At 42.6% G+C, this 26,458-nt stretch overlaps 1 protein-coding gene across 5 annotated transcripts in view; it reads left to right on the top strand.

The window, feature by feature from the left end:
* Znf148 (zinc finger protein 148) overlaps positions 1 to 26,458 on the top strand; it is a 128,596-nt gene that overhangs the window by 86,518 nt on the left and 15,620 nt on the right. For all 5 annotated transcript variants that reach the window (XM_052740378.1, XM_052740379.1, XM_052740383.1 and 2 more), the window contains 2 exons: positions 6,062 to 6,185; positions 7,381 to 7,464. In XM_052740378.1, the coding sequence (XP_052596338.1) occupies positions 6,062 to 6,185; positions 7,381 to 7,464 (208 nt within the window). The remainder of the gene's footprint in view (positions 1 to 6,061; positions 6,186 to 7,380; positions 7,465 to 26,458) is intronic.

Below are 26,458 nucleotides of genomic sequence, written 5' to 3' on the forward strand. Positions count from 1 at the left end.
TTCTTACTTGCGGGTGTGTATATACTTGAAAAGAAGGTCAGGTGATTATGATGTACATGTAAGCTGAAAACCTTTAAGTCTTTGCCATCACCATTGACCTTCATGACCTTCATGAGACGTTTTCCAGCTCAAAAGAATTTTGTTAGGATTGTTTCCTTAACATTCATGAATTTTAAGAAATCTTTTTAATAAAATTTAATATTCCTGTAATCAGGTAGTATAAACAATTGCTAGGCTTTTCAAACTCTTTAGTAATCAATCAAAGGCAGTGTGGTTTTAATTACTTCTATTCTGTTGTGTTTCTCCTTTTTATTTAACAGATAATTTGAGTGCCAGTCTCTTGACAAAAGCTATGGGAAGGAAGTGGGTTGTTACTAGATCCCTTTAGGAGATCTGAATAGAAACTGATTGTTAAGAGTGGTGCTGAACTCTGGAAGGGTTAGCATACTGCATACAGAGATTATGAACCATATGATCATTTCCCAACAGTTTAGTGTATCTCCTTGGCCCAGGAAGAGAGTTGGACTTGGGGATCAAAAAGATTTAAGACAATGATTGTTAAATGAGAAAAACCTTTTTTATCATCATCATCATCATCATCATCATCATCATCATCATCATCATCATCTTGGTTTTCAAGACAGGGCTTCTCTGGGTAGCCCTGGCTATTCTGGATCTCACTTGGTAGCCCAGGCTGGCCTTGAACTCACAGAGATCCTCCTGTCTCTACCTCCCAAGTGCTGGGATTAAAGGCGTGCGCCCCCACTGCCTGGCTGCACACAATTCTCTTAGAGGAGAGAATGGCTGAGTCAGACGTCTGTCACACCTTCTCCGTGCTTCTTCCTTGGGTTTTGGAAGAACTCTTTGAAGATGAGACTAGAGAGGAAAGTAGGAAATCAAACATAATGCTAATGAGAAAATGAAGGAAGAAAATTAGAAAAATAGCACACTGGTAATTCATTAATCTGGTTTTCCCATAGACAGAACCATTCAAAAGATTCTGATGATGAAAACAAAAAAATCATCTTTTAGAGACTAACACGAAGGGACCTTTCTAAATCTAATGGTCAGAGGCCAGTGAGGTGGGCTGACTCTGAGTTTGATTCAAGGCCCGTACAATAGAAGGAGCAGGCTGATGCCTGCAAGTTGTCCTCTGTGTGTCTGTGCGCACGCGCACCCCTCCCCCAAACCTTTTAAACCTCAAGGCCAGTATGACTAATATGAGTCATATTCCATTCTTATGACATAGTGAGTTTCATATTCTGACACTGTTAAAGCTTGCCATTTGAGGAGGCCAATGCCTTATCCATTAGGCTACTGGGGCTCTAAAGCTTGCCATTTGAAAATGAAATTTGCTAATAAGTAAAATGTAGTGTAGAGACATAAAATCCTGAAGAAGGAGATTATGAATGTGAAGGACTAGCTCTGACTAGTATAGCCAGATGACTTTTACTCTGGATGATCTTGTTATATGCCTTTGGAGAAGGAAGAAAACATTTTTTTCTTTTTTAAAAAGATTTATTTATTTATTATGTATACAGTATTCTGTCTGCATATAAGACTGCAGGCCAGAGGAGGGCACCAGATCTCATTACAGATGGTTGTGAGCCACCATGTGGTTGTTGGGAATTGAAATCAGGACCTGTAGAAGGAAAGTCACTGCTCTTAACCTCTGAGCCATCTCTCCAGCCTCCCCCCCCCCCTTTTTTTTTTTTTTTTTTTTTTTGGTTTTTCAAAACAGAGTTTCTCCATGTAGCCCTGGCTCTCATTTTGTAGACCAGGCTAGCCTTGAACTCAGAGATCCACCTACCTCTGCCTCCTGAGTGCTGGGATTAAAGGTGTGAGCCACCACCACCACCTGGCAGGAAGAACATCTTTAAAGTCCTTTTCCCACCCTCAGTTGTAAGCAAAAGGTCTCATAATTGGCGAGGATTTAAACCAGTGGTTCTCAGCCTTCCTAATGCTGCAACCCCTTAATACAGTTCCTCATGTTGTGGGGACCCCCAACCATACAATTATTTCCTAGCTACTTCATAACTGTAATTTTTCTACTGTTATGATTGTAATGCAGATATCTAATATACAGAATATCTGATGCGATCCCTGCAAAAGGATCTTTCAGCCCCAAAGGGGTTGCGCTCCATAGGTTGAGAACCATCAATTTAAATCATCTCTGAGTTTGAATGGCTTAAACATTGATGTCAGTTAATGTTGGAAGGGGTCCTAAAGTTCTTAGTCATTAGATTAAAATATGAACGGATAATTTTAGTAGTGTGTACATACAATTCGAAAAGCCATGTGTGTCTTTTGACAAGAACCCTTTCTCATGGAGGAGTGTGATTGATCCTGGAGTGGAGTCTCTCCATTAAAGAAGCAGAGTCTAGGCCTTTCCTTGATACTACTGCTAAGAGAGCCTTCCTCACTCCTAAGGCCCTCCCTCCTGCTCTCTGCGTGCGTGCGTGCATGTGTAATACATATATAAATAAGTATATGTGGTGCTAGCTAGAAACAAAGTTGTCTCAAAATAAAAATACATAATAAACCACGGGAGTAGGGACACAGAATAACTAGGGAATTCCGTTAGATACCAAACAGGTGGTTTTGTTTTTGTTTTTGTTTTTTTCTCTGTAAAATCTTAATGTAACACTATTGAACAATGGCTATTTAGATTACTGCTAATGTGTCCTCTTGGTAAGTGGAGAGCTTGACTGCTTGGTCTTTATAATCCACTGTCTGGGCTGAAGTAGCAGTGACAGGGAGCTAAAGCACCTAGGGCTGCTGCTGTGAGTGATTCCAGCCTTGGGGGCCTCGGGACATTCCAGCCAACAATGAATCCCCAGCCAAACTACAAAATGCTTTCTCCTATGTCCTAGGAGTTAAACATTAGCCACCAGCCCCTTCTGCTGTAATGGTGACCAAATGTTGAGTATGGGGGGCGGGGCGCAAAGCAAAAATAGTTTTTGGTACTAATAGCAAGTAAGACAGCTAATCTTTAGGGTAAATGTCTCAAACTATTGGATCACAATTTTAAAAGATCCTCAAAGGGTATAAACAGGAATAAGTCAAGTTGGGACTGAAGAGATGGCACAGTGGTTAAGAGGCCTGGCTGCTCTTCCAGAGGACCCGGGTTCAATTCCCGTCACCCAAATGGCTGCTCACAACCATCTATAATGGGGTCTGGTGCTCGCTTCTGGCATGCAGGCATACATGCAGATACAGTACTCATACATAAAATACATAAATAAAATAAAAAGAATAAGTCAAGTGTATGCCGAGAAAGATAGATTGGCAGAATTCATCTTCCGCTCCTCGCATGCCTGCACTTGGCCTTGGAGTGCTCACCTCTCTGTGGTACCTAGTCAGTGGATGATCTGAAAGCCAAAGATGGACAAGTACATTTTTAGCAAAGCTTTTCGTTTGTTTGTTTAAAGAATGAAGTGTTGAGTTGTGAGGGCTATTTGATATGGGTAGCAGGCAGCTATCTGTCAGTGATAGGTGCAGAATCCACGGTACCCCAGACTCCAGGGTTAGACAGTGGGGTTATAGCAGGGAATGAAAGAGGCAAGTTCATTTGGATACATTGACATTCCATTTATGAATTGAAAAACCAATAGATGCTTTTTGTAGCAAGGTAGATTTTACTCTGTCCCTGTAAACAAAAATTTGAGTTCCACTGCCTAACAAAGGAGATGAAAATTAAATTTAGCATGTTTGAAAATTTGATATTTCTACTTGAACTTACAAATAAGCTAGATTGGTTTTAGTGTGTTTGCTCATAAAATAGTGGTGGTGTCTGTTTCATTTCTATAGTTCTACCTTGAATGAAGACCTGAATGAAGATAACATGATGATGTCCAGTGCTGAAAATAATGAACTAGAACTCGTAACTGCCCATAAAGGGCTTTTTATAGTCAGGGATTACATCCGCTTCACCGTAGGCAACGTAGACCAGAGTTGTGCCTAATGAGACATTTCCTTCCAGTTGCTGGGCTGCAGAAGCCATTGAATGCCATGGCTTTTGGCACTCAGATCTTATTTTTATCAACCTATGTGAAAAGAAGAAAGTCTGGTATTATTGTCCTATTTGGTATATATAATACTTAGCATCATTTTCTTTTGCATATTTTGAATCCTATTTTAAGAGGGTTTGTGTATTTCCTTTTTATACAGTGTTAACTTACATTGTTATTATGTGACTTGGAGGAACTGAAAAAATTTAAACTTGACTAGCCAGAAATCAACTTTTATTCTCACTGTCTGTTCAGGAAGCTGTGACACCCACTTCCATTCTCCTGCCAAATGTGTCCCTTCTATGTGTTGGGCGCATAGTCTTGAAGCATTGTTGACCATGTTGGCAATTTGCCCAGAACCCAAATACCCTGTATAATTTGCATACTAATTATCATTGATTTGCATGCAGTTATAGGCTGAACTGTCTCCCTGAGTTTAAAGTAAAAAGATACTCTAAAGATGAAAGCCGTTTACCCTTTACTACTTCTCTTTTCTAGGTTGAGGAAGGGATCGTAGCTGTGTGTAGGCCCCAGTCAGTTTCCACGGTCCTTCGTATTTCTTAAGATGTTGTCCAGATCTCTTCCTGTGTTAGGCAGTCTCTCAGTTTACTTTCTTTCTTTCTCTCTCCCTTTTTTTGTTTTGTGTGTGAGAGGTGAAGTGTGGAGACAGGGTCTCTCTATGTAGCCCTGAATGTCCTGGGACTCTCTCTGGAGATTGGGCTGGCCCTGGCCTCACAGAGAAGAGATCCACTTGCCTCAGCCTCCTGAGTGCTGGGTTAGTGCACTACCAATCTCAGTTAACTTTCTATAGGCTTTCACCTCCAAAGTTGTTTCCTGCCTCTGGCTCACGCCTCCTGATCTCATCCTGCTTTCTCCTCTTTTCGTCCTTGAGTTCTTGCTGTGTAGCCCAGGCTGACCTTGGACTCTCAGTCCTCTGCTTCAGACTCCTGATCTCCACTGCACCTGCCATCCTCCTACTTTTCTATGCTTCTTCACATCATACGTACCACCCTTTTTCTCGCCTCGGTAATGGTAAAAGGAATCATTTTTCCTTCTCACTCTGCTGTGTGGCTAACGGGAGGCGGGACAACGCTATGTGCTGAGTAAGTTGTTGATAAGGTAGAATTCAGGAGGTGGAAGGTCAGCTTTCTGGTAACTATCCAGACCAGACTCAGAGTATTCTTAATTGCAAGATGCCCAGGATAGTCAAGTTGGTTTCTTTTCTCCTGTCTTCCCACTCTGAATTATCTGACAAGTGTTTTAGGACATGTTCAACAGTCTGATTCTACAGTACCTTAGGGATGCTAAACAAGACACCGTACTGGGAAACTAATTTTCTCTTTTTTAAAAAAATAAGAAAATAATAACAGGTAAACTCTAACCCAACTCAAAAATGTTTTAAGTTTGTACAGTTATCCATTATTTTATCTGCTCGGTTCATTATCCCTCACAGTCAAGGTGTAAATACTTTTGAAGTAGTTATTAAACATCTACAAATAAACATTCATATACACTCGGACACTATATATCTAGATAGATATATATGGCTAGACACCATTATCTCTCTAGATACTGTCCTTTTGTATCAAAAAAATTATACAGTGGGTTCTGAACCTTTTTGTATTGAACAAATCCTGGTGTTTATTCCTTTCAAGTAGATAGAATTTCTCTGTTTACAATCACCTAAAATGAAGTTGTATTGGTTTTCCGAGCTTTAGCTGTTCTCAGTGATTGATTGATGCCTGACTTTTTCTCCTTGCACACATGAGAATTGGAAGTGGGAAATCAAACTGCTCACTCTAGCTGCCCCATCTGGGACCATCAGCATGACGAGGAGGTGGCGGGTTGCCCCCGGGTGTTAGTCTTGTTTTACCTGCTCTAAGTAAGCCACACTCTCCTGCATTAGAGGTACCACTATTCTAATAGTCTTTCCGGATTATTTCTGAACAGTTTACAGGCTCCACTGACCATTGCTTCTATTGTCCTTTTAAAACATAGTATTTATTTACATTTTAAAAACTTTCTTTTGTTTTTGCCTTTTTTTAAACTAGATCCTTACAATAAATGAGGATGGATCACTTGGTTTGAAAACCCCCAAATCTCACGTTTGTGAGCACTGCAATGCTGCCTTTAGAACCAACTATCACTTACAGAGACATGTCTTCATTCATACAGGTATTGAATAAAAACGGGCTTGTGGCCATTAAGATTATTATCATTGTTATTTTCATCTTCGTATAAATGTCATCTAGTCTGAAGACCGGAGCTAACTTGACATTGTCAATCAGAGTTTGTAGCCAGACTGTCAGGAGGAAACCAAGAAAGACTTTAAATGAGAAGACAGTTAGCATGGATATATACATTTAATAATCTTAATTGGGTACTTACTTGGCTTAAAGCACTCTTTTTAACTAGCGAAACTGCTTAAGAATGTATTAAGAACCTGTCCCATTCATCTTTCTGTGCTAGGTGTATGACAGCACAGGCAATGTTTGGAAATCAGGTATTAGAAATGATAGCTAACAAAAGTAGAAGTTAAAAATCGTGAAATTGTTGAAAATAGAACTAAAGAGTGATTTCACACCTTTGGAAAAGCAAGCTAGAAATATTAGATGACTTGGGGCTGGGGGTAAAGGAGAGGGAGTAAGGAGGGAGAGTTGATGAACTAGGAAAATATGGTGAAGCCAAAGGAGAGAGGATGCGAGGAGGCTGAGGAAGTGCCAGCCCTCAGAGGCTGGAGCTGGCGGGGGAGTCTGGAGCAACACCCAGGAGGTCATCTCTGTAAGGGTCTAGCCACAGTGATGGAGGCATTGGAGGCTGGAGGCAGCCCCTGAAGGTGCCATGGCAGGGAGAGGAAGGTGTTCAGGAGCCCTGCAGCATGAAGCCAGGCTTCCCAGTGGAGCAGACCCCAGCATTCTGGATGAAGAGCACTCCAGCAGAGAGGGAGGGAGGGTTTCCAAGGAGGGGTTTCCTTCAGGGTGTTATGCAGTTCTGAACTCGCAAGAAAATAGGTAAAAGGGCAAGGAGAGATGGTCAGCCACAGAACAGGGTGGGCATGCCTTCAGATAAGGAAGAGGAGATACAGGACACGCTGGGTGGCCTGGAGAGTGCTTTATTGTGTGTCTTTCTCTTTTCCTTAGAAGGATGTCAATTAAATTTTTTCTGTGTGTGATTGTGAAAACGTGAGATTGTAAATCCTGGAGGAAATTGTTGAGGGAAAGTAGAACTGTTAATGAAAATGTTTTTTAAAATCATAAGGAGTTTTAGAATTTTCCAAAATTGGGGCTTCTAAGACTATATAGCTTCAGAAATAGTGACTTAAATGTTGTTTTATTCATTAACTAATGTATGGATGTCAAATTATTTTAAGGCGAAAAACCGTTTCAATGTAGTCAATGTGACATGCGTTTCATTCAGAAGTACCTGCTCCAGAGACACGAGAAGATCCATACCGGTGAGTGCTGCGTCCTCCCTAAGCTCCTGGGCAGCGGAACGGCTCGGCAGGCAGGCGGAGGGAGGGCAGGTGTCTAATAAGGCGCACGATCTTGCCCACTCTAGTCGTCCCTACTGGCTTAAAGCCATCAATCTCGGCTGTCCTTGTCTCTTCCTCAGTGTCCTGTCCCAGTGAATTACTTTGAAATAGTTCCACAATAACCTCAATTACGTGTGAGGAGGAAACTTTCCATGAAATAGCTGTTTCTTGAGCTAAGTAAAATGATCACTCACTGATTAGCTTGTGGCCTAAACACTAGAGCAGTAGCACCCTCCATGTCTCTCCTTTCTGTGGCTTACTGTAGCAAGAGAGACAACTCACTGCTGGTGACTATTTCATCAATGTTAATGATTTACAGACCAGTGTTTCAGAAGATCACCTTTTAGTATATATGATAACATTTTAAGTCCCATGTTAAAGCAAGTGTATTTTTTATTTTTTTAATGGAAGTAAAACCAAGTTTTATAAGTGACTTGATTTAGTAGACTCTTGACTTTTCTCCTTTGATATCCCTAAGCATTGTAAAAGATGGTTCTTTGAAATTGATTTATGATTTACAGTGTTTGGGGAACACACACACACACACACACACACACACACGCACACATACACACACACACACACACACACACAGAGAGACAGAGAGAGAGAGACTGTGTGTGAAAGAGAGAGCGTGCACAGCAAAGTTGGTACATCTGTAGAGTTTTTTTGGGTTTTGTATTTCAGTGGAATTGAGAACGGTGATGAAAAGGCACTAACGGTGAAAATATTAAATTCTCTCTAGTTCTCTGTATTACTACTCAGATGAGGACCTGCCCTGATGTTATTTCGATGTAGTTTCAGAGTAGGTGCAGCATTGGGGAAATGGGATCCTTGGGCACTCTGTCCAGTAGAAACAGCCTTTGTTGTCAGTCACTTCCTGCCTCTTTGTTGCCATCAGAAAGAGACCTGAAGGTGGCTGGTCTGTGACCCAGTGCCAGCTGTGCAGCATGTCTGTCTGCAGTTGCTTTCCTTTTGAGACAGGGTCTTGCTCTGTATCTGAGATGGCCTGGAACTCAAGTCTGTCCTTATGCCTCAGCCTCCTGAGTGCTGGTATTATCAGCATGAGCCACCATGCCTGGTTCAATGTTCTGCTCTTTCACATACCATTTTGTATATCACTAAATGAACATTTATCACTTTCACATATACAGTGGAAGAAAAAAATGTGCGGATTTTATGTGACTAAAAGTTAAGTTGAAATTTCAATGTAATTATAAAAACCATCCGATAAAAGATGAAAATAGTTAGACATTTTCATGTGTTTATTAGATTTTGATGATTTATTCATTCAACTGGTGATGGAGCCTCCAGTGTTTTTCAGGTCCTAAGAGTACACAGACTGTATGGAAGGGTCTTCTGTTTTCTTTTGTTTGGGAGATAAGAGACATATAAATAAGCATGATGTGATTAAGTGCTATAGGTTTCTTGAGAGTAACTACTCAGGGAAAGCCTCAAAAGCTGCTGAGGCTAAGTTAAAATCTGTGTGTGTGAATGGGTGGGTGAACAGGATCTGAAAAATGAGACCTATTGCTCATCCCTAGGTCAGTCTGTCATGCTCACTCTGTGAATCCTAACGCCCTGATCACAGTCTTGTAGCAGCTCTGTCCTAGTCTCATTCCTGAGAGAACAATGTAGGGAAAAGCGTTTATTCTAGGTCACAGTTGCAGGCTGCAGCCTGTCACAGGTGAGACAAGGCAGCAGAGAGTGAATGCATTCACGCTGGTCAGCACTCTCTCCCCTAGGAGCAAACCGAGGAATGGTGCTCCTCACTTTCAGGCTGGCTCTTATCGCAGCGGTCGGTGTAATTAGGAAAATCCCCACAGACAGGCTCACAGACCAGCCTGATCTAAACAATCCCTCATTGAGACTCTCTGCTCCAGTCATTCCGAAGTGCGTTACATTGGCTGGTAAAACGAAGTCCCGCTTACTGATTGAAGAAGACACCTGTACCAGGCTGTGGGCGCATTTGTGGTTGGAGGAGGAGGATGATGAGTTGATTGAGAAAGTACTGAATACCAGGTACTGTCATTTAGTCCTCGCAGGAGTTTTGAAAGGCAGGAGGTGTTCCTGTCCCTTTTGTCGGTCAGAATGTGTTGGGAAGTGGAGAGAAACCGAGGGCTTCCTTAGCTTTCTTTCTACAGTCTAGTGAATGATGTTGCCCGGACTCCAGCTCAGGCTGTCAAGAGAGACCAAGATGCAGTCACTAAGCAAAATGAGACAGGAAAGAGAAACACAGCTTGTGGCTTTTTTACGTTTTCTTCCTGTCACCCAACCAGTTAGGATTTAGCTTCTCTGTGTGTTAGTACCATCTAAAAGGAATGGAAAGCAAAGGGCAGAGTCGTCATCTTTAAAAAAACAGCTTAAAAGAACATAAAGACTCCAGAGGAATCACAGCAAGGCTGAGTCATTAGGATTCCTTCTCAGAGAAAAGTCTGTCTGTCTGTCTGTCTGTCTCCCCCTCCCAACCCATCCCCCCTCTCCCCTGTCTCCTGTGTGTGTGCTTACATGTATACATGTGTGTTATGGTACATACCTAGACGTTGCTTTCTTGCCTTTCGTCTTGTTTTTAGGCGGATCTCTCTTGATCTTCTGCCATTGTGCTTTGTATCCCAGGCTGTGGTTTCTACCTCCCATCTCGCAGGATTCCAGGTGTACACTGCTGCATCTGGTTTTTTATGTGGGTTTGGGTTGTCTGAACTCAGGACATCAGACTCACACTGCACTGAGCTGAGCCATCTCTCCAGCTCCACCAGTTTCTCCTGAAGAAAGGCTCTCCTTTGTCCCTTTGTCCTTCCCTTGTGCCCCATCACATTTCATATCAGAACTAATGAAAGCGAATCAACTTTCCTTCTTTAGTTAGTTTTTTTTTTTTTTTAAAGATTTATTTATTTATTATGTATACAGTATTCTGTCTGCATGTATGCCTGCAGGCCAGAAGAGGGCACCAGATCTCATTACAGATGGTTGTGAGCCACCATGTGGTTGCTGGGAATTGAACTCAGGACCTCTGGAAGAGCAGTTGGTGCTCTTAACTGCTGAGCCATCTCTCCAGCCCCCTTTAGTTAGTTTTCCATTCCTTTCGTAGATTTCTTTTCTTTTTTGTTTTTCTGAGACAGGGTTTCTCTGTGTAGTTTTGGTGCCTGTCCTGGATCTCACTCTGTAGACCAGGCTGGCCTTGAACTCACAGAGGTCTGCCTGGCTCTGCCTCCTGAGCGCTGGGATTAAAGGCGTGCGCCACCGCCGCCCGGCCTTGTAGATTGTTTTTAAAGACAGGAAAGGTGTTGGGGATTTAGCTCAGTGGTAGAGTGCTTGCCTAGCAAGCACAAGGCCCTGGGTTCGGTCCTCAGCTCTGGAAAAAAGAAAGAAAAGACAGGAAAATATTTTTATCTTGAAATCAGATTACCTATTTTGGAACACATATGAAGAATAGTCTCTGCTCTGATGTTCTGCTTTGCTTCCTGTGGCTGTGATAAACACCATGACCAAAAGCAACTTGGGGAGGAAGAGATTTATTTAACGTGACAGATTATAGGCCATCATTGAGGGAGGGTAGGCCAGTAACTAAGGCAGGAACCCAGAGTCAGGAACCGATGCAGACACCACAAAGGAATGATGTTTACTGGCTTGCTTCCTCTGCCTTGTTCAGCTCCCTTTCTTATACAGCTCACACCTACCTGCCCAAGGATGGCACACTGCTCACAGTGGGCTAGATCCTTCAGTCTCAGTCAGCAACGGAGGAAATGCCTACAGACGCGCCCACAGGCCAGTCTAATGAAGGCAGTTCCTCAAGTGAGAGTCCCTCTTACCAGTTATGTTTAGGTTTGTGTCAAGTTTACAAAACTACGACATATACTTATCTACTTTTCAATTCTTGAACAAGAAATGAGTTACCCAAGGTCAGGCAGGTGATGTGAGATTGCAGTGAAATGAGCTGTCAGTTTTTATTTGTTTCTGGAGATAGGGTTTCTCTGTGTAGCCCTGGCTGTCCTGGAACTCACTTTGTCCTTTGTAGACCAGGCTGGACTTGAGCTCAGATCCTCCTGCCTCGGCCTCCAAAGTGCTGGGACTTAAGGCGTGCGCCACCCAGCCTGGTTCCGAGCCGTCAGGTTTAAAGACTCCCATCTTCCCTACAGGCTTTTGCATCCTGGTAGACCTCATGATATGGTTTCCTCCTGTTCCCTCACCACCCACCCCATTCTCTGTTCCTTTGCAACATGAATAAAACTCATTACTGGCTTGGCTGATTTTACAAACAATACAGTATTTTCTGAGACTCTTAAAAGCCAAGAATATAGCTAGCTTTGGCTTTTCTATTTCAAACATTTTAACCTGCCCTGGACTGATTATCACTTAAGCCTATTCCTAATAGTGGGCTTGTCTGTTCAGCACTATCTTAGGGGAAAATACTTTGTCATCTAGAAGCTAATCCCAGAAATTTTGGTCCTTCTGGACTATAGCCCTGAGAACTCATGATACGAGTCCGCTTGGGACTCCCATTTCCAGCACTTCTGAGAGGCACATTTCTCTGGAGGAACAGTACAGGTCCTTTACTTTGTCTATGTTTTGGGAGTATGAGCAAGGAGGTGAGTGTCTGAGGCTGAGGGTGAAGACAGTGATTCCAGAACTCCTGCTTGGTGAGTGTCTGAGGCTGAGGGTGAAGACAGTGATTCCAGAACTCCTGCTTGGATATATGCTTCCACGACACTACCACTGTCCCTGTCCCTGGTGGGTTTACTTCTGAGCAGCTGCTTTTCCTTTGCCTTTCTCAAAGAATACATAGATAAGACAGAAAAGTGTATGACTGGCTGTGTGTGGTCTTCTCTAAGACAGTGCCAGTCTGTTGTTCACTGTGGGCACAGAAGGACTGAGGAGTAGGACTCTTAAGTAACAGTTTTTAATAGTTTTCTGAATTTCTTTAGTAAGCCACAGAATACCTCTTCTGATACTCAGTTTTAGCAAACTATAGCTGCTTTTTATAGTGGCAACAATTTATTTCAGCAAAAATTGCATGAAGCCATGCCTATTTATAGGGAAGTTGTTATAAATGCCCCCTTCCAAATTACAAAATTTTGAAAAAAAAAAAGCCAAATTATTGGTAATTATCTTTATTGAGTAGGTTTCTTATCTCCTAAAAATTTATTTCAGGGCTGGTGAGGTGGCTTGAGCGGGCTAAGGCCCTTACTGCCAAGCCTCACGACGTTTTGTCCCTGGAACCTACATAGTGGGAAGAGAAAACCGATTCCCACAGGTTGTCCTCTGACCCACACATATTCTGTGGTATATGTGATCCACTCTCCCAATATTTTTCTTTATGCACATGTATTTTCTTTATGAATATAGTAAGTAGATGTGTTGACACACCTCTGATCCCAACACTTGGGAGGTGGGGTCAGAACCAGGAATTCAACGCCATCCTTAACTCTACAGTGAATTCAAGGCCAGTCTGAAGTTCCTGTTTTATAAACAGAACAAACAAAAATATTAAGAAGCATTGCAAAACACGTTGATCCTCTTCTTGACTATGACACATTAACAGCCATGTGAAGTAGCTGGGCTGTGTGAGACCCTGTAACAAGAACAAACAGAATAGCAGCAGGCAAAGCCACCAGTGCTTAAGAGAGACAGGTAGGGCACACCAGCAGAGGGAGTGGCTCAGGAGCCTGTCACTTAGCCTGGGCTGTGCTCACTCTTCTGATAGTGCGCCTGGCAGGCTCGGCTGCCCACCTGCCTGTACTATACGTGCACACCACCGAACCCCATCCCAAACAAGTGTCTCGTGGAGCCTAGACTGCCCTCATTCGCTGTATAGCCAAGGATGACTTTGAAATTCTGATCCTCCTGCCTCCACCTGCAGAGTCCTGGTCTTGGAAACATGTGCTAGCATACCTGGTTTTATGAGGACAGGAAAATGAACAACGCAGAAGCCCCCAGTTACTGTATTGGGGACATCATCTCATCCCATCCTCATAGCAGTCCTCGGCAGCAAAGCGTGTTCCTGTTTGACAAATAAGGAAACTTAAGTTTTAAAACATTTGCTCTAATATATGCAGCTGGTTAATGACATCAACCAGCTCTTCTGAGTTCATGCTGTTAACCAGTTGCTATTGAAAGGGTACGTCAAGTTCAAAGGAAAATTTGAATTGGCAACTTTTGCTTCTAACAATAGAGGCTTTTATTTTGTTCATTCAAGAACACTGGCAGGCCTGCATCTGGCCTGTAGCCTATGGGTAATTGGGTGTGCTTGCCTAAAATGAAGTCTGTGGAGCAGATTGTATCCAGGATGGAGTGGACGGAGGCAGGAAGGATGGAGAGGGTGTAAATGATCATTCTGACTAAGCAGGAGGAGTAGGTAGAAGAGGATGAGAGGATAAGAAAGATTGATTTTAGAATTCTATTAGCTAATCTTGATGTCAAGTTAATGAGTATCGGATTTCTTCTGTGGGTGTTATAAAGCACGGAGCACTGAACTGCTGTGTTTAGAACAGTGAAATTATGGCACTATTGGGGATATTTTGTTATTTGTAACTAATATGAGATTATAATATTTAAGATTTTCCTTATAATTTATTCAGATAATTGGAAATGAATTAACTGCATTTATCTCTAGACATGCAGAAATATTTCTTTCAAAACAATAAGACAACATTGCTGAACCTCAGAGGTGTAGTATTACCTCAGTTTGAAAATTAGACAAGGCTCAGAAACCATAGTTTATTACGGCAAAACAGGAAAGGGAAGTGACTTTCCTGGGAGCTTAGATCTTTGCCACGTTTGGATAGTATTGAAAGCCCTCATTTTCAGAAAAAAAAGCTGTGCATATTTCTCAAATTTAATAAATAGCACTTGTTTTGTAGTAACTTGTAACAACAGCAGCTTTAGAAACAACGATGTCCGATATGATGAGCGCTTCTCCCTCTTCAGCTCAGACATTTGGAGACCTCTAAGACATCGGTATTTGAAGTTGCCTGTCTCATAGGTGATGTTTTACTGTGTCAAAGACTGGGTTAAGTAGGTCATCAGCATTCATGATCTAAGTGGGTTTGCAGATGTTTAGATTGGATGACAGAGACTTCCTGTTTGTCATTGAAGTTTTTCATAACACTTAGCCTTAAAATTCATGTATTTCATTTGAAATTTTTGACCCCCAAAAATGCATCGTCTGGCCGGGCGGTGGTGGCGCACGCCTTTAATCCCAGCACTCGGGAGGCAGAGGCAGGCGGATCTTTGTAAGTTCAAGGCCAGCCTGGTCTACAGAGCGAGATCCAGGAACGGCGCAAAGCTACACAGAGAAACCCTGTCTCGGAGGAAAAAAAAAAATGCATCGTCTGATTTGTACATAATCATGGTAAAGAAGAGAGTGTAGAATCCTTGAGTAAATATAAGTTCTTGTGAGGTTAGTCCTACTGTTCTGGATTCTTTGACAGTCTTTACATAGTATCTCTGCCAAGTTTCTGTTATTCTCTAAAAGTACCTCAGTGTCGTCATTTGAGTTTTTGAAGATGTAGTTTGTTTTGCCCTTGTGTTTAGTTTTTGGAGAACATTTAACTCTCATTCTGTCATCTGTTTCCGCCTAGTGATGCCTCAGACACCAGTGTGTGGGGTGGGCTGCAGGTGCAGCTCAGTGGTGGTGCAGTGTTTGTCTAGCCGAAGCAGGGTCCTAGGGTCAGTGCCTAGCCAGCGCTCCTCACACCCATACTCCAACAACAGTTTTCTGACTCCTAGGACTCGGTTTGTGCCCTATAATTGAATACAACTCTGACAGTCCTTGAGCTAGAATCCAATCCCACAAAAGGGCCTGAACAAAACTACCCTCTCTTCAGATGTAGTTTTAAGTCCTGTTGCCTGTACTTGTGACCGTTGTCAACTGACCCCTACTTCAGTTTTATAATTCATGGAACTCAGAAAAGCCTTTTCCTTGTATTTACCACTTTGCTGTAAAGATATGGATGGACAGAAAGATACGGGGTGAGTCTGGAAGGGTCCAGAGTTGGAGTGCACACTCTGCTTGGTGTGTTCACCCTAGTGTTATGCATGTAGGGGCTTTTAAGGAGAGGTTGGGGAAAGTATGATGAAAATTGAAGGCTAATTAAGGTAAGGCCTGATGTTTTTGATGAACAGCCTCACCTTGAAGCTGTCCAGGGTGCTACCAAGAGATAACTCAATAAAACACAAGAGGCTTCTCTAGCCTAGGAAATTCCCAGGGATTTAAGAGCTCTGCTTCGAGAACAGAAGACACTTCCCACACCCATCACTGAGGAAATTGAAAGGATTTCAGGCACTCTGTCAGGAATTGGGGGCAAAGACCGATCCTGGGACAAAAGATACTGAATAGTTCCAACCACTCAGGAAGATATAAGGACTTAGGGAGCTGTGATCAGAACCTGGAGGCAAAGACCAACACCGTCTTACACTGCCAGGGTTGCTGGTGGTCTTTCTACAAGGACTCAGTGCTGAGCTATGGTGACTGAAGGCTCAGCCTCTCTGGAACATAGGCAAGAGTATTTTTAAATACAGTCACATACTTTAAGCGAACAATTGCCATATTGAGTTAAATCTCATTAAAGCTTTTTTCTTTTAAGACCATTTTCAAAAAGTTGTGGAAACATTTTGGTTCAACCTGAAGTGAGTCTATCAAGTTTTGTTATAATTGACCATGGGAAATATCTACATGGAGCAGAGAAAAGTGTTTGGACTAATACAAAGCTTGGGCAGGAGAAGCCGTTTAAAGTTGGGCTTTTCATTGTGTTATCTGTGGGTACTGCCTTGTGGGACACTTTAAGTGGGGAAATCAGCAATGAGATTGATTAGCTCTCGTGACTTAGCTGTCACTGACTGTGTCCCTGACTTTTCCTACTATAGCACTGATGTTTTGGAGTGACAAGTTTTGGTGGGAGTTTTTTTAACCTCTTATTTAGGTGTGTACATGTGTGTGTATACCATGGAGGTTTAGAGGGCAGCCCCCGGGAGTGGGTTCTCTCCTTCCACCATGTGGATTCTAGGAATTGAATTCAGGTCCTCAGCTTTGACAGTATGCATACAGTATTTTTGATTACTCCTTGGCTCACCAAATCTGATCTATTTACTGTCTAGTCTTTATAGGAAAAAAGTGCTGTCTCAGGTCTCCCCTTACTCTCTTAGTTTTTAGCCCTCTGCTTTGTTGATGTGCCTTTTATTCATTCATTCATTCATTCATACATACATACATACATACATACATACATATATTTTATTGAGACAGCATCTCATTGTGTACCTCCAGCTGGCCTGAAACTGTGTAGACAAGGCTGGCTTTTGAACTCAAGAGATCCACCTGCTTCTGCCTCACAAATGTTGGATATTAAAGGTATGCGCCACTACACCAGGCCCCAGTCATTTATTTGATTGCACTCATGGTCCCCTTCACTGATGGTTACCAAACTACACTGTCCATGATGTCTGTCTCCTGGGACCTGTCCTATCACATTTGCTCACACTGTTAGTACTTGGCTTTTAAGAGGCCTTTTCTCCACTAGGACCTACAATTAGTGATTCTGCCTCTTTTCTCATTGACTTTTTGTTGCTGTGATAAAACACTGACCAAAAGCAGCTTGGGTGAGGAAAAGGGCATTGTCAGCGTACAGATTACAGTCCCTCATCATGGGAAGCCAAGGCATTAACTCCAGGCAGGAACTGAAACAGAGACTGTGGAGGAAGATCATTGCCTGCTGGCTTGCTCCCCTTGGCTTCCTCACTCATCTCCCTTCAACAAGTTGTGCCTCGCTGTCCAGCGGTGAACCCCGCACAGTGGCCTGGACCTTCTGCATAAATTAGGGTGAATAAGATGCCTGCAGATGTGCCCACAAGCCCGTCTGATGGAGACAATCCCTCAGCTGAGGTTCCCTTGTCTTAGGTGTGTCATGTTGAGAGTTCTAACTGTGACAGTCTACTTTGTTGATTTTGACTACAAACATCACTTTAAACTATAACGTTTCCTTTCTTGTACTCAAGGTCTCATATTAATATCATAATATCAAGTACATTTGTTTGTTTGTTTGTTTGTTTGTTTGTTTGTTTGTTTGAGACAGGGTTCCTCTGTGGTTTTTTGGTGCCTGTCCTGGATCTCGCTCTGTAGCCCAGGCTGGCCTCAAACTCCCAGAGATCCGCCTGGCTCTGCCTCCCAAGTGTCAGGGTTAAAGGTATGTGCCACCACCACCTGGCAATGAAGTGCTTTTTAAAAAGTCTCATTGTCTTAAAAATTCCAATGATTTAAAAGTCAAAGATATCTTTTAAAATTAAAAAATCCAAAATAGCCGGGCGTTGGTGGCGCATGCCTTTAATCCCAGCACTCGGGAGGCAGAGCCAGGTGGATCTCTGTGAGTTCGAGGCCAGCCTGGGCTACCAAGCGAGTCCCAGGAAAGGCGCAAAGCTACACAGAGAAACCCTGTCTCGGAAAAAAAAAAAAAAAAAACCAAAAAAAAATCCAAAATAAGTGATATATTTTCTTATTCCAGGAGGGAAGAACTGGGACACAGTTAAATTCAGATCAAAGCAAAACCAACATCCAGCAATGTAAATAGTGCCTGACATTTGGGACTTGCTCATGGTCTTCTAGACCCCAGATGGATTGAGTAGTCCCTCCTCCGCAGCTCTGCCATCTTCAGCACACATAGCTTGTTGGGTAGGCTCAGGCCAGCTGCACCTCGCCCTGCCCCTGCTGCGGTTGGTTATCCCATGGTTCTGGCATTTCCAGCATCCAGGGATCTCAGCAGCAGCTGAGGCTGCACCTTCTCCGAGGACCTCTTAGCGTTTCTTCTGACAGTGCCTCATGGTGCCAAGCCTCAGCTTCTCCATGACCCCTTCGGTACTGTGGCTCTCATGCCGCCAGAACCAGAATGCACGTTATACTCTGCTTCGGTCCCATCTGGACCACAGCTTCTCTATTCAGCCCCAAGGAGTACTTCCCAAAGACTTCGCTGCAGTGATGCTGCTCTCTTACTACTCACAGCTGACTCCAGCTGACCAGCATCTACTGTCACAGTGAGACCCAGGTTTTACATCAGTGATGCTGCTCTCTTCTGAGCTTCAGCCCCAACTGACCAGAAACTGGGTTCATTATTCAAAATCTAACACAAATGGCCTGTCATTTGTCAGAGCTACTCCCTGGCTTATATCCATGTCCATTGCCCTTTAAAAAGGTTTTTAATTATTTTTTTTTATGTATATTGGTGGTTTTGCCTGCATGTAAATCTTTTCACCACTTGCAGACCTGGTGACTGAGGAGGCCAAAAGAGGGCATCAGATTACCTGGAACTGGAGTTATAGATGGTTGTAAGCCCACGTGTGGGTGCTGTGAGTTGAACCCGGGTGTGTCCTCTGGACGAACAGCCAGTTCTTGTCTTTATAAGGCTTTCTTTTGTGTGGCTAGGGTCCTCGGGATTGAACTCATGACCTTGTGTGTCCTAGGCAAGCACTCTACTACCAAGAGCTGCCTTCTTGGTCTCTCCCCCGCCACCACCTCTCTTGTTCATAGTACTTACTTGGCTGGACTTGAATTTTAGTTCAATATAATTGTGTGTTTCTGGTCCTTTGACTTGGAATAAAAAGGCTATGCCAAATTAGAGTCAACTTACTCTACCGGTATTTTGTTTTTACAATTTTACTTATTTTGTAAGAGGACAAGAGTGGTATGTGTTTGCTACAGCTCATGTGTGGAGGTCACAGGCAAGTTCCATGAGTTGGTTCTTTCCATCATGAGTTTGAAATTCAGCTTTGTCAGACCTGGCAGCAAGTCTCTGCCCACTCAGCCATCCTGGTGGCCCCATGAGCGAGGATCATCTAACAACGGGTTCTGAATACCGACTGTGAATGGTTTCCTTAGTTCACTCATCTGGAATGGGCTGTAGTTGACTCAGTGGACCATTCCACCATCTGTTACTGTAGTGAACAGAGCTAGGCCTGCTTGAGTTGTTGTCTTGTGTCTCCTTCTTCACTACATGGCACACAGCAGAGCTGGGTAGCTGGGACAAGTGTGTGACCTCTCAAAGGCAGATTTATAATGTGGTTTGTTTTAACACACTGACACTTTTATTTTATTTTATTTTATTTTTTGAGACAGGATCTTACTATCTAGCTCTAGCTGTCATGGGACTCACTGTTACTTAGGCTGCCTCAAAATCAATAGCGATTTGCCTGCCTCTGCCTCCCAGGTACTGAGATTAAAGGCATGCGCCACCTCGCCTGGCTGTACATAGTCCTCTTAAAGGAAAGGTTATCAGCTTTTTCTCTTAAACATGTTTGCAGACTTTCTCCTTTCTATCAAACACCAGCGTTCCTGTCTCCTTCTCACTTTTGATTGATTGCCTAATTCCTGTGTAATGGAAAAGATTGGATTATTCAGACATTGAGATAAATTCCTAACACTGCATGTACTCATCCACATGTTGGAATTTTTTAGTGGAAGATGAGCTAATAACCTTCCTTTGAATGATGGCACTTGAGAGTAGGTAAAGATAGTAAAGGTTTGCAAAATCAGAGTGGTGAAAGGAGGTCGAGTCACCAGGTCACAGGTTCTGTGGAGGGCAAAGGGTGGTTGACATCTAATGAGCAGTGAGTGGGATAAGCAGAAATGAGGAGGAAGAGTTTGGAAACACTTGTTGTATTTTACAAATCATCTGAGGCTTTCAGTGGTTTGTATAGATATGGATAGAAGTAGCTTTATTATTATTATTATTATTATTATTATTATTGTAAATAGCTTTTTTATTTATTATTTATTTAATTGGATTTTTGAGACAGGGTCTATTGTGTAGCCCTGGCTGTCCTGGAACTTGCTCTGTAGACCAGGCTGGCCTTGAACTCAGAGATCTGCCTGCCTCTGCCTCCCAAGTACTGGCATGAAAGGTGTGCACCACCACCATCCAGCCAATAGAGAGCTATTTTAATTTTAGGGGAGAATGTATGTTGAGCTTAGACTTAACAAGATTTACATAGCAAACAGTATTACCACTTTTAGTGCCAGTTGTCTGTCTTCGTACACCTTTGTATAAACACGCTGTATATTGATGAAGAAGTTCTGGCAAATTCTTCTGTCATACTTGATGGTGGTACATTTTCTGTCTCTATGATTTTGCCTCTTCCAGAATATTATTTAAATGAAAATGTATGGTGTGTAGCCCTAAATCTGATTTCTCTCAGCATAGTAAATTTGAGAGTCTTTCATGTTTTTGATAAATCACTAATTTCTTCCTTTTTGTTGCTTTCCATTTTATGGATATAAGCATTTATTGAGGCATATTTAGAATTGTTTCCAACTGTAAAAATTGCATACAGGGGCTAGAGAGATGGCTCAATGGTTAGGAGCACTTGTTGCTCTTGCAGAGGGACCAGGGTTCGATTCCCAGCACCCATATGGTGACTTAAAACCATCTCTAATTCCAGTTTCAGGAGATCTGATACCCTCTTCTGACTTCCATGGGTACCAAGTAGGCACATAGTACATAGGTAAACATGTAAGCAAACATTCATGTGAATTAAACAAATAAAATAAATATTTAGAAAATTTGCATATATCTTTTTGGTGAACATGTGTTTGATTTTTGAAAAATATCTTGTAGTGGAATAACTGGTCTGTACAGCAAATGGACATTCAGTTTTATAAGAAACCAGTAACCTATTTTAAAATGATTGTGCCATTTTGCATTTTTATAGTACCTGATGAGTTTTCAGTTTGTTCTGCTTTGCTTATTTGGTTTTGAGAGACGGTCTCACTATATAGCCCAAGCTGGCTACAAGCTCCTGATCTTGCTGAGCGCTAAGATCACAGGTGTGTACCACCATGTCCCACTTGGTCTGCATTCTTGGCGATGTCATATGTATCTTGGCCATTCTAGCAAGTTTACACTTTGTATTAGTGTGGTATTTTAATTTTAATTTAAAAATAACTTTTGTTTGATTTTATGTGTGTTTATGGGTGTTTTGCTTGCAGGTATGTCTGTGGGTCATGTGATGCACACCTGGTTCTAATGGAGGCCAGAGCAGAGCATTGGATTCCTTGAGATTAGAGTTACAGAGAGCTGTGAGCCACCGGGTGGGTTAGGTTCTAATGGAGGCCACAACAGAGCATCGGACTCCTTGAGATTAGAGTTACAGAGAGCTGTGAGCCACCGTGTGGGTTCGGTTCTGAGACTTAAACTCAGGTTCTACATTAAGAGCAGCCAATGCTCTTCATTTACCTTTTCCTAAGGACCTAAAAGGTTGAACATCCTTTGTGTGAGAATGACATGTTTGATTCTCTGACTCATTAAAGAAAATTGGATTATTTTCTTACTGTCCAGTTTTGAGATTATCAGTTATATAATTAGTGCCTTTTCTGCTATAGATTGATGGAAAAGATTTCATTCAGTCTTTTTCTGGATAATACATTGATGGAAAAGATTTCATTCAGTCTTTTCCTGGATAATGTAACAATTAATACTGTTTACCATTAACTTTGTATTTCTTACTATGATATAAAAAATAGGATAATGAGTTTGCATTAATATATTTTCTGAAATATGTAGAAATGTAAGTCTAAAACTGACAGATACTAGATTTTGTTTTTCTTTTTATTACAATTTGAACATGTAAGAAAAAGTTTGGAACCCAAGTTTATTATTTAGTTCAAAAATCAATAATTTAGGTGAATAACTCTGGTTTAGTCACCCCACCACCCATGACTGTGTGCTGAGACCTTTGAAGGGTTACCGCCTAGTATACTAGCTTCGAAGTATGGTAGCCGTCTTCTCCAGTGGCTCACTTGTGGCCACTGAAGACTATTGCCAACACTGCCTGGGCTCTGCAGCTAACAACAGCTTCTGCAGAGTGCTCTACTCCAGAGAGGCTGGGACTCACCTCCTGGTCCCTCTGCCCTGGCTGCTGACAGATGGGCCTGCCTCTTCTTTGGGCAGTCCACCTCACAGTCATGGCCTTAGTGCTGAGATGCCCTGAGCTCTTGGCAGAATGTATCAGGACCTCTGGCAGCCAGTCAGCAGCCCAGTGCCGGGCCTGTGCTAGCCTTTGTCTTGACCTTGACCTGGCAAAAGCACCAGCGTAGGCTTTCATGTTAATAGGCTGGAGCCAGGCCAGAAACCCGGCCCTGTGAAAGGGGCAGGAGACAGTGTGCAAGTGGACACCAGCAGGAACCAGAGAGCACCCCCATCTTTCACTGTGCTGTTCATATGTGTGCTGTTCATATGAAAGCTCATTTTATTATTTTATATATGGTATATGATACAAACGTATTTTCATAGCATATATTTTTCTAGAAATCTAGTTAGACTTTTTTTTTTTTTGAAATCCAACTGAAGCATTACAAAGAATCTAAATTGGCCAGCCATGGTGGCGCACACATTTCTGAAATCTCAGCATTCAGGAGTTTGACGTCAGCATAGCCTGCATGTCATATTTTAGCCAGAGCCACAGTGTAAGACTCCATCTAAAACAACGTATGAATAAATAATTAGGAAAAAACAAATCAAATTGAAAACTGTCATCAAAATGTCTTGACTGTGACTATTTTATACTTATAATTGTATAGAAAGATTCATGCTGTGCTTATAAACTAAAGTGCAGTTACCACATTATATGTGAAATTACATTGTAATCTCAGTTAAAGACCTGCATTCGTGTTGACTAAACTGAAAGTCAATAAAAATCATGAAGCCTTGCTCCTGTTAGAAACAGTTCTATAAAGTTTCAGGTGTACTGTTTTAATACTGTTGAGCTCTTTGTTTCCAAATACTCTGTTGTAAATCATTAAGACAAGTTTCTTTTTATTGAAATTTTTTTTTTCATATAGGGTACTTTGATCACGGTTTTCCCTCCTCCGTTTCTCCAGTCTTCCCTTCCCTCACCAGCTATTCAGCTCCCTTTATGTAGACCAGGCTGGCCTCGAACTGACAGAGATCTACCTGCCTGTCTCTGTCTCCCGTGTGCTGGGATTAAAGGTGTGCGCCCTCATGCCTGACCTTTTTCCTTTCTCTTTTAAACAAACAGGCAAATGAAAATAAAACAAACGGGGCGGGGGGATCTTGAGAGGCTCGTACACATGCAGAGAGAGACACATGCACACAGAAAACACGTTTAAAAATTGGGAACCACTAGTATACAAGCAAGAGAACAGTAAGGTAAAAACTGTAAAAATCTTGGTCTCTCTCTCTCTGTCTGTGTCTGTCTCTGTCTCCCCCCCAACCCCAGGGTTTCTCTGTATATCCCTGACTGTCCTGGAACTCACTCTGTAGCCCAGGCTGGCCTCAAACTCCCAGAGATCCACCTGCTTTTGTCTCCTGAGTGCTGGGATTAACCACCGCCGCCAGACTAAAGTGGCTTTCTTACCACTGACCAGAGACTCTGGAGTGGAAAAGAGGGAGGCAGGGAGCAGGACATAGCGGAGAGAGACGCTGCGAACGAGGATGAGAACAGTGAGGGCGAGTAGGGGCTCCGTGTGCCCTAGGACTTGCTGGTACCTGGCCTGCGGCTGAAGGCGAGAACTGACTGTAGTTTGTAGTAGTGTGTGTTTGTATACGCACACGTGCATGCGTGTGCACACGAATAAAACCCTAAATCAGGTAAATACTGATACAGCTGTGTGATAATTTATGAACCATGGTAAACTTTGGATGTCTGAAAGTATAAAAAATTGAGGATAGAAGTAGGGAGGAATGAAGCTTTTTGAGAACCATAGTCTTGGACTTGTGGTAATGTAATCTAGATTTAAGCTGGCCTGCTGCTCTCTGTCGTGTGCTTTGAAGAAGAAAGACTCCTCTTCAGTAGGTGCCGCAGTAGGTGTTTCGGCACTCTGGGCTGTGTGGCCTTTTTGTTTTGTTTTTGAGGGGAGGTGCCCTACTTATTTTCTGTCACTGCGGTGAAACACCATGTCCAAAAGCACTTTATGGAAGACAGTTTATTTTTGCTTATGGTTCCAGAGGGAGAGTCCATAATCGCAGTGGAGGCGTGGCAGCAGGCAGCCAGTGAGGAAGCAGGAAGTGAACTGCAAGTGGCTGGAGGCTGTAAACCAGAGGTTCTCAACCTGTGGGTTGGGACCCCCCCTGGGGTTGGCTCACCAGATAGCCTGCACATCAGATATTTACATTACGATTCCTAACAGTAGCAAAATCACAGCTTTGAAGTTATTTAGTGTTAATAAGCTTAGGGGCCTATACCAATGTGTGTGTTTAGGCCCCTAAGCCTATTAATACTAAATAACTTCATGCATACTTACTGTATAACTTGGCTGACAGAAAAATGAAGTGTAAAGCATGGTTTGGTGGCACACACTTGGGATCCCAGCACTCCAGAGGCTGAGAGTTTGAGGCCAGACTGCATGGTATAGCAAGGCTCTGTCTTTTAAGAGAGAGAGAGAGAGAGTGAGAGAGAGACTGAGAGACAGTATGTTACAATAGCCGTTTTCATGTGTTGCTCAGCATCTGAGTAAGGACAGTGGGTTGTTCTGTTTTGTATTTTTTATATTTAAGTGCCTAGGCCAGTGGTTCTCAATCTGTGGGTTACAACCCCCATGGTGGGGGGGGGGGGTGTCACATGTCAGATATCCTGCATATCAGATATTTAAAATACTATCCATAGCAATAGCAAAATTACAGTTATAAAGTAGCAACGAGATAATTTTATGGTTGGGGGTCACCACAACATGAGGAACTATAGTAAAGGGTCGCAGCATTAGGAAGGTTGAGAACCACTGCTATAAACCCTCAAACTCCACCCCAGTGATGTACTTCTCCAGCAAAGCCATACCTCCTAAAGGTTTCATAAGTTCTCCAAACAACACCATCAACTAGGAACCAAGTGTTCAAATACCTGAGCCTAGGGTCACTTCTCAACCACTACGCGGCGGGCATCTCCCCAGCTTGGTCTCGGATTTGCTCTATATCCAAGAATAGCATTGGATTTGTGGTCCTCCTGCCTTGGGATGACAGGTCTGTGCCCCATACCTGGCCCATGTTTCTCAATCAGAGATTATAGCAGCCTATAGATTATAGGAGGAAAAAGCATCCTGGAAAATAGGATGTAGGGTTATCTCAGAAGGAGACTTTAAAAAAACGTAAGGTGTCACTAATGTATTTTAGAAAATAGATGAAAAATGAATTTTACCAGAGAATTGCATCCTATGAATAAGGAACATGGAAGTTCTAGAATTGAACAGTCTAGTAAGTGATATAACATACAAGCTTAATGGAAGAGTAGAGGCTATAAAAGAGATTAGCAAATTGGAAGTCATTGAGAGGAAAATAGCATGGAGAAGGGGGAAGCAGATGAGCACTAATGGAGGGTTAGTTACTTGTGCAAGGACAACTTAGCAGTGACTACATCACTGGGGAATGGACTCCTCCCACACATAACCGTTAAGAGCCTAGAGGCCCTCAGAGCGTGGTAGGACCTTACAAGCTCTCCCCCATCCATAGCTGAATGCTAATGGGCCCAGTTTTGTGGAAGTCTGAAGCAGTAGCCACCAATACCATGAATAAATGGATACAACAGCCATATTGTGTCAGGAAGGCCACACATAGCACTGATGCCTGTATCTTCAGGTTCTTACAGTGTGCTGGGCTTTGGAGGGGTAATAGAGATAGATGTCCTGTTCAGGGTAAGAACTCAGTAGTCACTCACTCTCAGCACTTAGACCAGTCCATGAGTCATCACATTAAGTCTTGTCACCACCAACAGGAGTGTCTCTGATCAGGGCTGAGAGCAGCATTAACCTATGGCTGTAAACATCCACTTTTGTTTTTAGATAGACTTTCATGTATCCCACCCTGGCCTTAAACTCTTTGTAGTTGAAAATAATGTGGAATTTCTGATCCTCCTGTCTACCTCCCTAGTGCTGAGATGACAAACACACACAGCCACACTCTGTTTATATGGTATTGGGGATCAAACCCAC

Source organism: Peromyscus californicus, unplaced genomic scaffold, assembly GCF_007827085.1.
Source record: "Peromyscus californicus insignis strain IS unplaced genomic scaffold, ASM782708v3 Scaffold_16__1_contigs__length_79575227, whole genome shotgun sequence".
Classification (NCBI taxonomy): Eukaryota; Metazoa; Chordata; class Mammalia; order Rodentia; family Cricetidae; genus Peromyscus; species Peromyscus californicus.